Consider the following 13527-nt stretch of genomic DNA (forward strand, 5'->3'; position numbering starts at 1 on the left):
AGTAAAGCACAAATCCAGATAAGAGTTGGGAAGGACAGGGGAGAGAAGCAAGGAGCCCCGGGGCGGATTTCTGAGGGAAACTTTTAACTCTAAAAGACACGAACAATTTGTACAAACAGGTCGAGGCAGCTGAGCTCCAGGGACACCGTTAGAGCCACCGCATGGAGGCCAAGAGCTTGGTGGATTCCGAGCCCGAGTCACTCAGGCAGGCTGTGGGCTACTTCGAGGGGACCTTGCGCGAGGCGGTCAAGGAGGTCCATGTGGACATCAGCGCGCTGAAGCGGAACGTGGAGCAGCGCATCGAGGACATGCTCAGACTGGTGACGCCACTCTCACAGACTCTGAGCGACCTCCAGCAGGAGAACAGTGACCTCCGCGACCAGGTGCGGCTCCTGGCTCAGCAGGTGGAGCGCTTGACAACGACGGTCAGTGCCTGCGGCAATCGCAGGCCGGGGGAGAGGGCCGAGAGTCTCAGCACAGGATGTTCGCCCTCGCACGGGACCTCGACAGGAACCAACGTAAGTAGCTCATCAACGCGCCGGGAACTGGGTCATTGCAACAGCTGATTAAATGTACGGGTTCCATAGACACTGACTCTCACTGGGATACGAGCTCCACAGACACTGACTCTCACTGGGATACGAGCTCCACAGACACTGACTCTCACTGGGGTACGAGTTCCACAGACACTGACTCTCACTGGGGTACAGGTTCCACAGACACTGACTCTCACTGGGGTATGGGTTCCACACACACTGATTCTCACTGAGATACGAGTTCCACAGACACTGACTCTCACTGGGATACGAGTTCCACAGACACTGACTCTCACTGGGGTATGGGTTCCACACACACTGATTCTCACTGAGATACGAGTTCCACAGACACGGACTCTCACTGGGGTACGGGTTCCACAGACACTGACTCTCACTGGGGTACCGGTTCCACAGACACTGACTCTCACTGGGGTACGGTTTCCACAGACACTGACTCTCACTGGGGTACGGGTTCCACACACACTGACGCTCACTGGGGTACGGGTTCCACACACACCGACTCTCACTGGGGTACGGGTTCCACACACACTCACCGTCACTGGGCTACGTGTTATACAGACACTGACTCTCACTGGAGTACGGGTTCCACAGACACTGACTCTCACTGGAGTACGGGTTCCACACACACCGACTCTCACTGGGGTACGGGTTCCACACACACCGACTCTCACTGGGGTACGGGTTCCACACACACTGACGCTCACTGGGGTACGGGTTCCACACACACCGACTCTCACTGGGGTACGGGTTCCACACACACCGACTCTCACTGGGGTACGGGTTCCACACACACCGACTCTCACTGGGGTACGGGTTCCACACACACCAACTCTCACTGGGGTTCAGGTTCCACAGACACTGAATCTCACTGGGGTACGGGTTCCACAGACACTGACTCTCACTGGGGTACGGGTTCCACAGACACTGACTCTCACTGGGGTACGGGTGCACAAATCGTTGAAGGTGGCAGGGCAGGTTGAGAAAGCGGTTAAAAAGGCTTACGGGATCCTGAGCTTCATGAATAGAGGTATTGAGTACAAAATCAAGAAAGTTATGATGAACCTTTATAAAACACCAGTTCGGCCCCAACTGGAGTACTGTGTCCAATTCTGGGCACCGCTCCTTAGGAAGGATGTGAAGGCCTTAGAGAGGGTGCAGAAAAGATTTACGAGAATGATTCCAGGAATGAGGGACTTCAGTTACGTGAATAGACTGGAGAAGCTGGGGTTGTTCTCCTTGGAGCAGAGAAGCTTGAGAGGAGATTTGATAGAGGTGTTCAAAATCATGAGGGGTCTGGACAGAGTAGATAGAGAGAAACTGTTCCCATTGGCGGAAGGGTCGAGAACCAGAGGACACAGATTTAAGGTGATTGGCAAAAAAAACAAAGGCGACGTAAAAAAAAAGCTTTTTTACACAGCGAGTGGTTAAGATTTGGAATTCACTGCCTGAAAGGGTGGTGGAGGCAGATTCAATCACGACTTTCAAAAGGGAATTGAATAAGTATCTGAAGGAAAAAGATTTGCAGGGCTACGGGGAAAGGGCGGGGGAGTGGGACTAGCTGGATTGCTCTTGCAGAGAGCCGGCATGGGCTCGATGGGCCAAATGGCCTCCTTCTGTGCTGTAACCATTCTAAGATTCTATGATATGGGCAGCAATCAGGAGCGGGAACCATGAAAGATTTTTACCCTCCCTAGGCAATGGTACTGAGTAAAACTGCAACACCTCCTACTGACACACGAGTTGCGATCTGCTACCTCAGCACCAGCCGAGGGTGGAACCTGGACCCTTGTGGTCTAACTGCCTCAGCTCCGTGCATTTACCCTCAGCCAAGGTGGGAGCTGAACGCTGTTTACCGTGTGTAGGTGTCAGCCGTGGCTCAGTGGGTAGCACTCTCGTCCCCGAGTCAGAAGATTGTGGGTTCAACTCCCACTCCAGAGATTTCAGCCCATAATGCAGGCACTCCCAGTGCAGTACTGAGGGAGCGCCGCACTGTCGGAGGGGCGGTACTGAGGGAGCGCGGCACTGTCGGAGGGGCGGTACTGAGCCGCCGCACTGTCGGAGGGGCAGTACTGAGGGAGCGCTGCATTGTCGAAAGGGCAGTACTGAGGGAGCGCCGCACTGTCGAAAGGGCAGTACTGAGGGAGCACTGCACTGTTGGAGGAGCAGTACTGAGGGAGTGCTGCACCTTCGGAGGGGCAGTACTGAGGGAGTGCCGCACTGTCGTAGGGGCAGTACTGAGGGAGCGCCGCACTGTCGTAGGGGCAGTCCTGAGGGAGCACTGCACTGTTGGAGGAGCAGTACTGAGGGAGTGCTGCACCTTCGGAGGGGCAGTCCTGAGGGAGCGCCGCACTGTCGGAGGGGCAGTACTGAGGGAGCACTGCACCTTCGGAGGGGCAGTACTGAGGGAGCGCCGCACTGTCGGAGGGGCAGTCCTGAGGGAGCGCCGCACTGTCGGAGGGGCAATACTGAGGGAGCACTGCACTGTCGGAGGGGCAGTACTGAGGGAGCGTTTCACTGTCGGAGGGGCAGTACTGAGGGAGCACTGCACTGTCGGAGGGGCAGTACTGAGGGAGCACTGCACTGTCGGAGAGGCAGTACTGAGGGAGCGCTGAACTGTAGGAGGGGCAGTACTGAGGGAGCACTGCAGTGTCAGAGGTGCCGTTTTTCGAATGAGACGTTAAACCAAGGTCCCGTCTGCCCTCTCAAATGGACATAAAAGATTCCACGGCACTATTCGAGGAAGAGCAGGGGTGTCCTCCCCGGTGTCCTGGGGCTAATATTTATCCCGCAACCAATATCAATGAAGCAGATTATCTGGCCATTATCACATTGCTGTTTGTGGGATCTTGCTGTGCGCAAATTAGCTGCCGCGTTTCCTACATTACAACAGTGACTACACTTCAAAAAGTACTTCATTGGCTTTGAAAGACTTTGGGACCCCCTGAGGTTGTGAAAGGTGCTATAGAAATGCATGTTCTTTCTTTAACATGAGTGCGCTGCAGCCTGTGTGAGTCAGTTGGTGATCTACTCCATCCCACACGTAACGCTGCACCAACTCCAGCTGCCCGCTGTTTGCCCACATTCGGATCACATGACTGTGTTGAGCCTGCGCGTACGTGGGTAGATTAAAGGGACTGCCTCGGTTGGTTCAGGACCCCCGGCGAGGTGACCAATCGGGGAAGGTCTGGTTCACCGCTGCCGGCCAATGCCGAGGTCACTGGTTACAGCCAGGGCTGTGGTAGGTAGACCTCAGCCCAGCCCTCACCCCGGGTGAGGAAGGGCAGCAAGTCAGCCAGTGTTGCTGCTGCTGCTCACGCTCCAGCGACACCCCATCTTGGAAGTTACGAGCGTGTGGCTACGATGTGAAAATGATGATGCCCCTTCAGTCGAATAGTCCGCTGCCGCTGACTTTCTGGGGATCGCTCAGCAAAGAACGGCAACTTGGGTGGCATACTGGAAGAGGGCTTGATGTACACGGGACGTTAGCACGCATAGAATCAGCGCTTTTACGAATGGAGTGGGGAAAATGGAGGGGGAAAACAGTGACATCGTGTGACCTGTCCGTCCACTGCCGCTCTGCAAACAGGCACCGGGGGCGGGAGACAGGGTCCACCAATCACTGATAATTGCCCCTCCACACCCGGGCTCCGGCCCCCCCCACTCCCATCCCCTCCCCCTGCAACCCCCCAAAATCTGACACCCGCCCGCGATCAGGAATTCACCACCTGGGGGGAATCATGGTCACACACGTATCCTGGCAACACACGATACACAACAGCTGATTTATATTTAATCGCAGATCTCATAAGGCCACAGTGATGTCATCAAACAAACATGTTGAGGAAATAGAAAAAAAATCACGAAAGATTCACTGAGATTCTCGGAACAGCCAAGATTGAAAACTGTGCAGTGGTGTACCCACCGGTACAGTACCCCGATGTTATAGCGACGGATCTGTACCCACCAGTACTGTACCCCAGTGTTATACAGTGACAGACCTGTACCCACCAGTACTGTACCCCAGTGTTATACAATGTCAGACCTGTTCCCACCAGTGCTGTACCCCAGTGTTACACAGTGACAGACTTGTACCCACCAGTACTGTACCCGTGTTATACAGTGACAGACCTGTACCCACCAGTATTGTACCCCAGTGTTACACAGTGACAGACTTGTACCCACCAGTACTGTACCCGTGTTATACAGTGACAGACCTGTACCCACCAGTACTGTACCCCAGTGTTATACAGTTACAGACCTGTACCCACCTGTACTGTACCCCAGTGTTATACAGCGACAGACCTGTACCCACCAGTACTGTATCCCAGTGTTATACATTGACAGACCTGTACCCACCAGTACTGTACCCCAGTGTTATACGTGACAGACCTGTACCCACCAGTACTGTACCCCAGTGTTATACAGTGATAGACCTGTACCCACCAGTGCTGCACCCCAGTGTTAGTGACAGACCTGTACCCACCAGTACTGTACCCCAGTGTTATACAGTGACAGACCTGTACCCACCAGTACTGTACCCATGTTATTGTGACAGACCTGTACCCACCAGTGCTGTACCCCAGTTTTATACAGTGACAGACCTGTACCCACCAGTGCTGTACCCCAGTGTTAGAGACAGACCTGTACCCACCAGTACTGTACCCCAGTGTTATACAGTGACGGACCTGTACCCACCAGCACTGTTCCCCAGTGTTATAGTGACAGACCTGTACCCACCAGTACTGTACCCCAGTGTTATACGTGACAAACCTGTACCCACCAGTACTGTACCCCAGTGTTATACAGTGACAGACCTTACCCACCAGTACTGTACCCCAGTGTTATACGTGACAGACCTGTACCCACCAGTACTGTACCCGTGTTATAGTGACAGACCTGTACCCACCAGTACTGTATCCCAGTGTTAGTGACAGACCTGTACCCACCAGTACTGTACCCCAGTGTTATACAATGACAGACCTGTACCCACCAGTGCTGTACCCCAGTGTTATACAGTGACAGACCTTACCCACCAGTACTGTACCCCAGTGTTATAGTGACAGACCTGTACCCACCAGTACTGTACCCCAGTGTTATACAGTGACAGACCTGTACCCACCAGTACTGTTCCCCAGTGTTATACAGTGACAGACCTGTACCCACCAGTGCTGTACCCCAGTGTTAGTGACAGACCTGTACCCACCAGTACTATACCCCAGTGTTATACAGTGACAGACCTGTACCCACCAGTACTGTACCCAAGTGTTAGTGACAGACCTGTACCCACCAGTTCTATAACCCAGTGTTATACAGTGACAGACCTGTACCCACCAGCACTGTTCCCCAGTGTTATACAGTGACAGACCTGTACCCACCAGTACTGTACCCCAGTGTTATAGTGACAGACCTGTACCCACCAGTGCTGTACCCCAGTGTTAGTGACAGACCTGTACCCACCAGTACTGTACCCCAGTGTTATACAGTGACAGACCTGTACCCACCAGTACTGTACCCCAGTGTTATACAATGACAGACCTGTACCCACCAGTGCTGTACCCCAGTGTTATAGTGACAGACCTTACCCACCAGTACTGTACCCCAGTGTTATAGTGACAGACCTGTACCCACCAGTACTGTACCCCAGTGTTATACAGTGACAGACCTGTAACCACCAGTACTGTACCCCAGTGTTATACAGTGACAGACCTGTACCCACCAGTGCTGTACCCCAGTGTTAGTGACAGACCTGTACCCACCAGTACTATACCCCAGTGTTAGACAGTGACAGACCTGTACCCACCAGTACTGTACCCAAGTGTTAGTGACAGACCTGTACCCACCAGTACTATAACCCAGTGTTATACAGTGACAGACCTGTACCCACCAGTACTGTACCCCAGTGTTATACAGTGACAGACCTGTACCCACCAGTGCTGTACCCCAGTGTTAGTGACAGACCTGTACCCACCAGTACTGTACCCCAGTGTTATACAGTGACGGACCTGTACCCACCAGCACTGTTCCCCAGTGTTATACAGTGACAGACCTGTACCCACCAGCACTGTTCCCCAGTGTTATACAGTGACAGACCTGTACCCACCAGTACTGTACCCCAGTGTTATACAGTGACAGACCTGTACCCACCAGTGCTGTACCCCAGTGTTATACAGTGACAGACCTGTACCCACCAGTGCTGTACCCCAGTGTTAGTGACAGACCTGTACCCACCAGTGCTGTACCCCAGTGTTAGTGACAGACCTGTACCCACCAGTACTGTACCCCAGTGTTAGTGACAGACCTGTACCCACCAGTACTGTACCCCAGTGTTATACAGTGACAGACCTGTACCCACCAGTGCTGTACCCCAGTGTTAGTGACAGACCTGTACCCACCAGTGCTGTACCCCAGTGTTAGTGACAGACCTGTACCCACCAGTACTGTACCCCAGTGTTAGTGACAGACCTGTACCCACCAGTGCTGTACCCCATTGTTATACTGTCACTGAGCACGCAGCATGTCGCTGTGAGTAACCTGTGCCAGCCATGTTCTTACCGGCTGCGACCTCTGCTCCTTGTGATCTGGAGCAGTCAGGGATTAAGATCTTCAGCAGGAAAGCAAACATCAGATCTGAAGCTGTGATTTTTCCCCGTCACCCCCCCCCCCCCACCACTCCTACTCCCTATTCTGCCCCCCGGCAAGTTTGGCTCATGTGTGGCAATGTGTGGATAGAGTCGAGCCGGGGCCGGAGGGAGGGCTGTGATTGACAGTGACCTCGGAGGTGGTGCTGGAGCAGTTTGGCCCCTCTGGCTTCTTGTGGTGAGGGAGATTGCAATCTGCGCACAATTTAGATCCCACGGCACTATTTCAAAGAAGAGCAGGGGCGTTCTCCCTCACTCGGCATCACTAAATTATCGTTATCACAGTGCTGTTTGTGGGATCTTGCTGTGCGCAAGCTGGCTGCCGCGTTTCCTACATTACAACTGTGACCACACTTCAAAAGAACTTCACTGGCCGTAAAGCGCTTTGGGACGTCCTGAGGTTGTGAAAGGTGCTGTCGAAATGTCAGTCTTTTTATTCAGGGAAAATAACCCACATTAGATTAAAAAACTGAGCGTGTCAGCTGATTGGTCCGTGGGATGTGAGATAAACGATGATCAAGCTGATAAAACGGGGAGAGATGTGAGACGGGCCGACTCATTATCACCCACTTTACACTAGTGCACAAAGACACGATCTAACCCCAGAGAGAGGGAGAGAGACAGAGAGATCGTCAGAGAGACAGCGAGAGATAGACAGGCAGACAGAAAGAGATATAGACAGAGACAGAGAGCAAGAGACATGGTGACGGAGAGAGAGTGAGACAGACAGGGAAAGAGAGTGAGACAGACAGGGAGTGAGGGAGAGAGACAGGGAGAGAGTGAGACAGACAGGGAGAGAGGGTGAGACAGGCAGGGAGAGAGAGTGAGACAGACAGGGAGAGAGTGAGACTGGCAGGGAGAGAGAGTGAGACAGGCAGGGAGAGAGTGTGAGACAGGCAGGGAGAGAGAGTGAGACAGGCAGGGAGAGAGGGAGAGAGACAGGGAGAGAGTGAGACAGACAGGGAGAGAGGGTGAGAGAGGGAGAGGCAAGGTACCGGAACACAGGAGGGTTCAGGATGGTTTTGTTCCACATACAAAAGCTGACCAACCTTATGCAAATGGTGCTCGCTGTCATAACGATAACATCTCTGCCAGATATGAGCATTCTCAGAAAGTAAATACACGGCAGCCTACAGGACAGCCCTGCACCCAGAGTGAGAGACTCACCGTCTGGCAAACATCTCAACTCAGCATCTATAAACCCAAACACCATGCTTATCCAGGTGAGTGATGTCAATGCACGGGTTAGATACAGAGTAAAGCTCCCTCTACACTGTCCCATCAAACACTCCCAGGGCAGGTACAGCACGGTGTTAGATACAGAGTAAAGCTCCCTCTACACTGTCCATCAAACACTCCCAGGGCAGGTACAGCACGGGTTAGATAGAGAGTAAAGCTCCCTCTACACTATCCCATCAAACACTCGCAGGGCAGGTACAGCATGGGTTAGATACAGAGTAAAGCTCCCTCTACAGTGTCCCATCAAACACTCCCAGGGCAGGTACAGCACAGGGTTAGATACAGAGTAAAGCTCTCTCTACATTGTCCCCATCAAACACTCCCAGGGCAGGCACAGCACGGATTAGATACAGAGTAAAGCTCCCTCTACACTGTCCCATCAAACACTCCCAGGGCAGGTACAGCACGGGTTAGATACAGAGTAAAGCTCCCAGCGGACAGTGTGTGGCTGTGTCATTGTGAGAACAGGCTCGACTGTGATGCCCTTGTGGTTGAATAGCCTGTCAATACTCATGAAGAACTCCAGACAAAACTGACGCTCACAGATCAGGGATGGACCCGCATGGTATGTGTGGGTTAAAACCACACCATGCTGTACAGTTACCTGTTGGTTAATCCTGCATGTGAAGGATTAATCATGTTTCCGTGGCAACAGGAATTCACAGTTCCCGTCCCCTCCACTGGCCGAGTGACAGATCAGTGAATCGATTGTCGATAACAGAGGTCAGGTACACAGCCTTCCTGCAAATGCTTCTTCCCTGATCTGTAAGATTCTGGGAGACTGGCGCCGGATGTGCAGAGGCCATCTGTGTGAGGGCTAATGGCGGTCAGCGCCATTCATAACATCTCAGATAATGAAGCAGTCCATGCTCACATGCAGCAAGACAGGGACGACGTTCAGGCTTGAGCTGATAAGTGGCAGGTAACATTCGCGCCACAGGAAGTGCCAGGCAATGACTATCTCCAACAAGCGAAACTCTAACCACTGCCCCTTGACATTCAACGGTATTACCATCGCCGAATCCCCCACCATCAACATCCTGGGGGTCACCATTGACCAGAAACCTAACTGGACCAGCCACATAAATACTGTGGCAACAAGAGCAGGTCAGAGGCTAGGTATTCAGCGGCGAGTGTCTCACCTCCTGACTCCCCAAAGCCTTTCCACCATCTACACGGTACAAGTAAGGAGTGTGATGGAATACTCTCCACTTGCCTGGATGAGTGCAGCTCCAACAACACTCAAGAAGCTCGACACCATCCAGGACAAAGCAGCCCGCTTGATTGGCACCCCGTCCACCACCTTAAACATTCACTCCCTCCACCACCGGTATACTGTGGCTGCAGTGTGTACCATCTACAAGATGCACTGCAGCAACTCGCCAAGGCTTCTTCGGCAGCACCTCCCAAACCCGTGACCTCTTCCACTTAGAAGGACAAGGGCAGCAGGCGCATGGGAACACCACCACCTCCAAGTTCTCCTCCAAGTCACACACCATCCTGACTTGGAAATATATCGCCGATCCTTCATTGTCACTGGGTCAAAATCCTGGAACTCCCTCCCTAACAGCACTGTGGGAGTACCTTCACCACACGGACTGCAGCTGTTCAAGAAGGCGGCTCACCACCACCTTCTCAAGGGCAACTAGGGATGGGCAATAAATGCTGGTCTTGCCAGCAACGCTCACATCCCATGAACGAAAAAAAATAAACACCAGGAAGTATCGAAAACCTGTCTGAATTTAGCCGCTTTAGGAAGAGGTCCTCTTTCTTCCCTGAAGTCTCAGCCGTGGGTCAGTGGGTATCTCTCTCTCGCCTCTGAGTCAGAAGGTTGTGGGTTCAAGTCCTGCTCCAGAGACTTGAGCACAAAATCTAGGCTGACGCTCCCAGTGCAGTACTGAGGGAGCGCCGCACTGTCGGAGGGGCAGTACTGAGAGAGTGCCGCACTGTCGGAGGGGCAGTACTGAGGGAGCGCCGCACTGTCGGAGGGGCAGGACTGAGGGAGCGCTGCACTGTCGGAGGGGCAGTACTGAGGGAGCGCCGCACTGTCGGAGGGGCAGTACTGAGGGAGCGCCGCACTGTCGGAGCGGCAGTACTGAGAGCGCCGCACTGTCGGAGGGGCAGTACTGAGAGAGCGCCGCACTGTTGGAGCGGCAGTACTGAGGGAATGCCGCACTGTCGGAAGGGCAGTACTGAGGGAGCGCCGCACTATCGGAGGGGCAGTACTGAGAGAGCGCTGCACTGTCGGAGGGGCAGTACTGAGGAAGCGCCGCACTGTCGGAGGGGCAGTACTGAGGGAGTGCCGTCTTTCAGATGAGACGTTAAACCGAGGCCCCGTCTGCCCTCTCAGGTGGACGTAAAAGATCCCATGGCCCTATTTTGAAGAAGAACAGGGGAGTTCTCCCCAGTGTCCTGGCCAAGCCCCACTTTCCAATGGGGTCAGTGGCCAATATCGGGAGCATCGTCCCCCCGAATGTAAGAATGCAGCCAGCCCATAATTGCATTGTTGATCAGCTGCGTGTAGATCAGTACCTCAGCTAGTTGGGTCAGGGGTCACTGAGGCTCTTCTTCCAGTCTGGGGTCACTCGCTACCACAGGGAGTGGCTGAGGCAAATGGTATAGATGCATTTAAAGGGAAGCTAGATAAACACAAGGGAGAAAGGAACAGAAGGATGTGCTGATAAGGCCTAGCGTGAAGTAGAGTGGGAGGAGGCTTGTGTGGAGCATGAACACCGGCATAGATGATTCCAACGTTCTCCCACCTTCCACCCTCCAAAACTTGAGCTCATCCAAACCTCTGCTGCCCGTGTCCTAAATCGCACCAAGTCCCTTTTACCCATCACCCCTGGTCTCACTGACCTACATTGGCTCCTGTCCCGCAACGCCTCGATTTAAAAATTCTCATCCTTGTTTTAAAATCGCTCCATGGCCTCGCCCTCCCTATCTCTGTAACCTCCTCCAGCCCTCAACCCTCCTCCAATTCTGGCCTGTTGAGCCTCCCCGATTCCCATTGCTCCACCACTGGCGGCCGTGCCTTCAGCTGCCGGGGTCCTAAGCTCTGGAATTCCCTCCCTAAACCTCTCCGACTCTCTCTCCTCCTTTAAAACGCTTCATAAAACCTGCTTTGACCAAGCTTTTGGTCACCTGTCCTAATATCTCCTTATGTGGCTCGGTGTCAAATCTTGCCTGATTACACTCCTGTGAAGCCCCTTGGGACGTTTTACTACATTAAAGGCGCTATATAAAGGCAAGTTGTTGTTGGGCTTGTTTCGGTGTTGTAAATTCTAGGTAATTAATATTCCCGAGTTTACACCTCGGGAACAAGGCTCTGGGGAAAGATTCCGGATCTGGAGCCTGACGTGTGTTAACAGATGCACCAACTGAAGACAGAGAGAGACGCAGGCTTTAAACACACCCTGTTTACTGGGCTGAGTCCTTTCACCAGCCTCTCCTGCAGACTCCAAGCCACTCACTGCTTAACATTTGAATAAGCTGGCAGCAAATAATCAGATGCTGTGCAGAGCGTGTCCGAGGGGAGAGGCTTTGCACAGAGACTTGTGGTGTCTGGATAGCCGGCCAGCGCTTCATTCTGGGGCAGGTAAAGTCAGGATTGATGGAGCGGTCAGGTTTACAGTTAGGCCCTGCCAGCTCCCAATCGCTTTTCTTGTTGCCCTGATACCCCATGCACACCAACTCCCAGCTGAAGGAACAGTGTCTTAAGCCCTCATTTTTCACAGAGCAGTTATAAGTGGCTAAGCAGTGGGCGAGAGTGGGGTTTGACCCCCTAGTCTGTGCTGATCGCAACCATTAGCAATTGGGGCACTAGATATCTGCCTTTTGGATGAGATGTTAAAGCGAAGCCCCATCTGCTCTCTCAGGTGGACGTAAAAGATCCCACGGCACTGTTTCAAAGAATAGCAGGGGAGTTCTCCCCGGTGTCCTGGCCAATATTTATCCCTCAATCAACATCACTAAAAACATATTATCTGGTCATTATCACATTGCTGTTTGTGGGATCTTGCTGTGCGTAAACTGGCTGCTGTGTTTCCTGCATTACAACAGTGACTACACTTCAAAAAGTACTTCATTGGCTGTAAAGCGCTCTGGGATATCCTGAGGTTGTGAAAGGCGCTATAGAAATGCAAGTCTTTTTTTCTATAATTGAAAGCAGTGTTCCTGGGGGAAAAAATCACCAAGGCTTCTTCGGCAGCACCTCCCAAACCCGCAACCTCCACCACCTAGACGGACAAGGGCAGCAGGCGCATGGGAACATCACCACCTCCAAATTCCCCTCCAAGTCACACACCATCCTGGCTTGGAAGTATATCGGCCGTTCCTTCATCGTCACTGGGTCAAAATCCTGGAATTCCCTCCCTAACAGCACTGTGGGAGTAACTTCACCACACAGACTGCAGCGGTTCAAGGCGGCGGCTCACCACCACCTTCTCGAGGGGCAACTAGGGATGGGCAATAAATGCTGGCCTTGCCAGCGACACCAACATCTAAGGAACGAATAAAAAAAATTAAGGCTCCTGCTCCTGATCTCTGTCTAGTGCCTCCTGCTGGATAGTGCAGGTGTGTGGAAGGTGGGTGAGGTCCACATGGTCGAATAGCTCCCCGACACTCACTCACTGTCTCATGGAACGTGAAGGAACAGGCAGCAATGTAGCAAAGTCATTTTGGGATGTGAGGGGGGCCAGAGTCTGTCAGTGACGAGGGGTTAATGGGAGCATGCTGCCTGAGCGGAACCCTACCACAGGTAATGGCCGAAACAACATCTTATAGTGCCTTTAATGTAGTAAAATGTCCCAAGGTGCTTCACAGGAACTCTCTCCCACAAAAGGCTGTGGATGCTGGGGGTCAATTGGAGCTTTCAAGACTGAGATCTGTTAAATCCGTGAATCTTGATATATGGTGTCCTTCAATAAATAGACAGAGACTGCAGAGGAACAATCAACAGGTGTTTACTGGATGAGGGTTGCTCTAAAACTAACAGTACAGATCCCTACTCAGGGTTTATATACAGGTGTGGTCACTGCCGGTACTACAGTATACAGGAGCTGTAAAAAGTGGTTCTCCCCTTAAAGGTACAT

The 13527-nt window shown here is 52.7% G+C and overlaps 1 protein-coding gene across 1 annotated transcript in view; it reads left to right on the top strand.

Annotated features, from left to right (window-relative positions):
- smtnl2 (smoothelin like 2) overlaps positions 1 to 13527 on the top strand; it is a 49625-nt gene that overhangs the window by 207 nt on the left and 35891 nt on the right. The window contains exon 1 of the mRNA XM_085964625.1: positions 1 to 518. This exon is cut by the window's left edge and continues 207 nt beyond it. Coding sequence (XP_085820751.1) covers positions 162 to 518 — 357 coding nt within the window. The 5' untranslated portion in view covers positions 1 to 161. The remainder of the gene's footprint in view (positions 519 to 13527) is intronic.

This window comes from Somniosus microcephalus, chromosome 22 (genome assembly GCF_052327205.1).
Source record: "Somniosus microcephalus isolate GS21.2 chromosome 22, FLI_Smic_1.0, whole genome shotgun sequence".
NCBI classification, from domain to species: domain Eukaryota; kingdom Metazoa; phylum Chordata; class Chondrichthyes; order Squaliformes; family Somniosidae; genus Somniosus; species Somniosus microcephalus.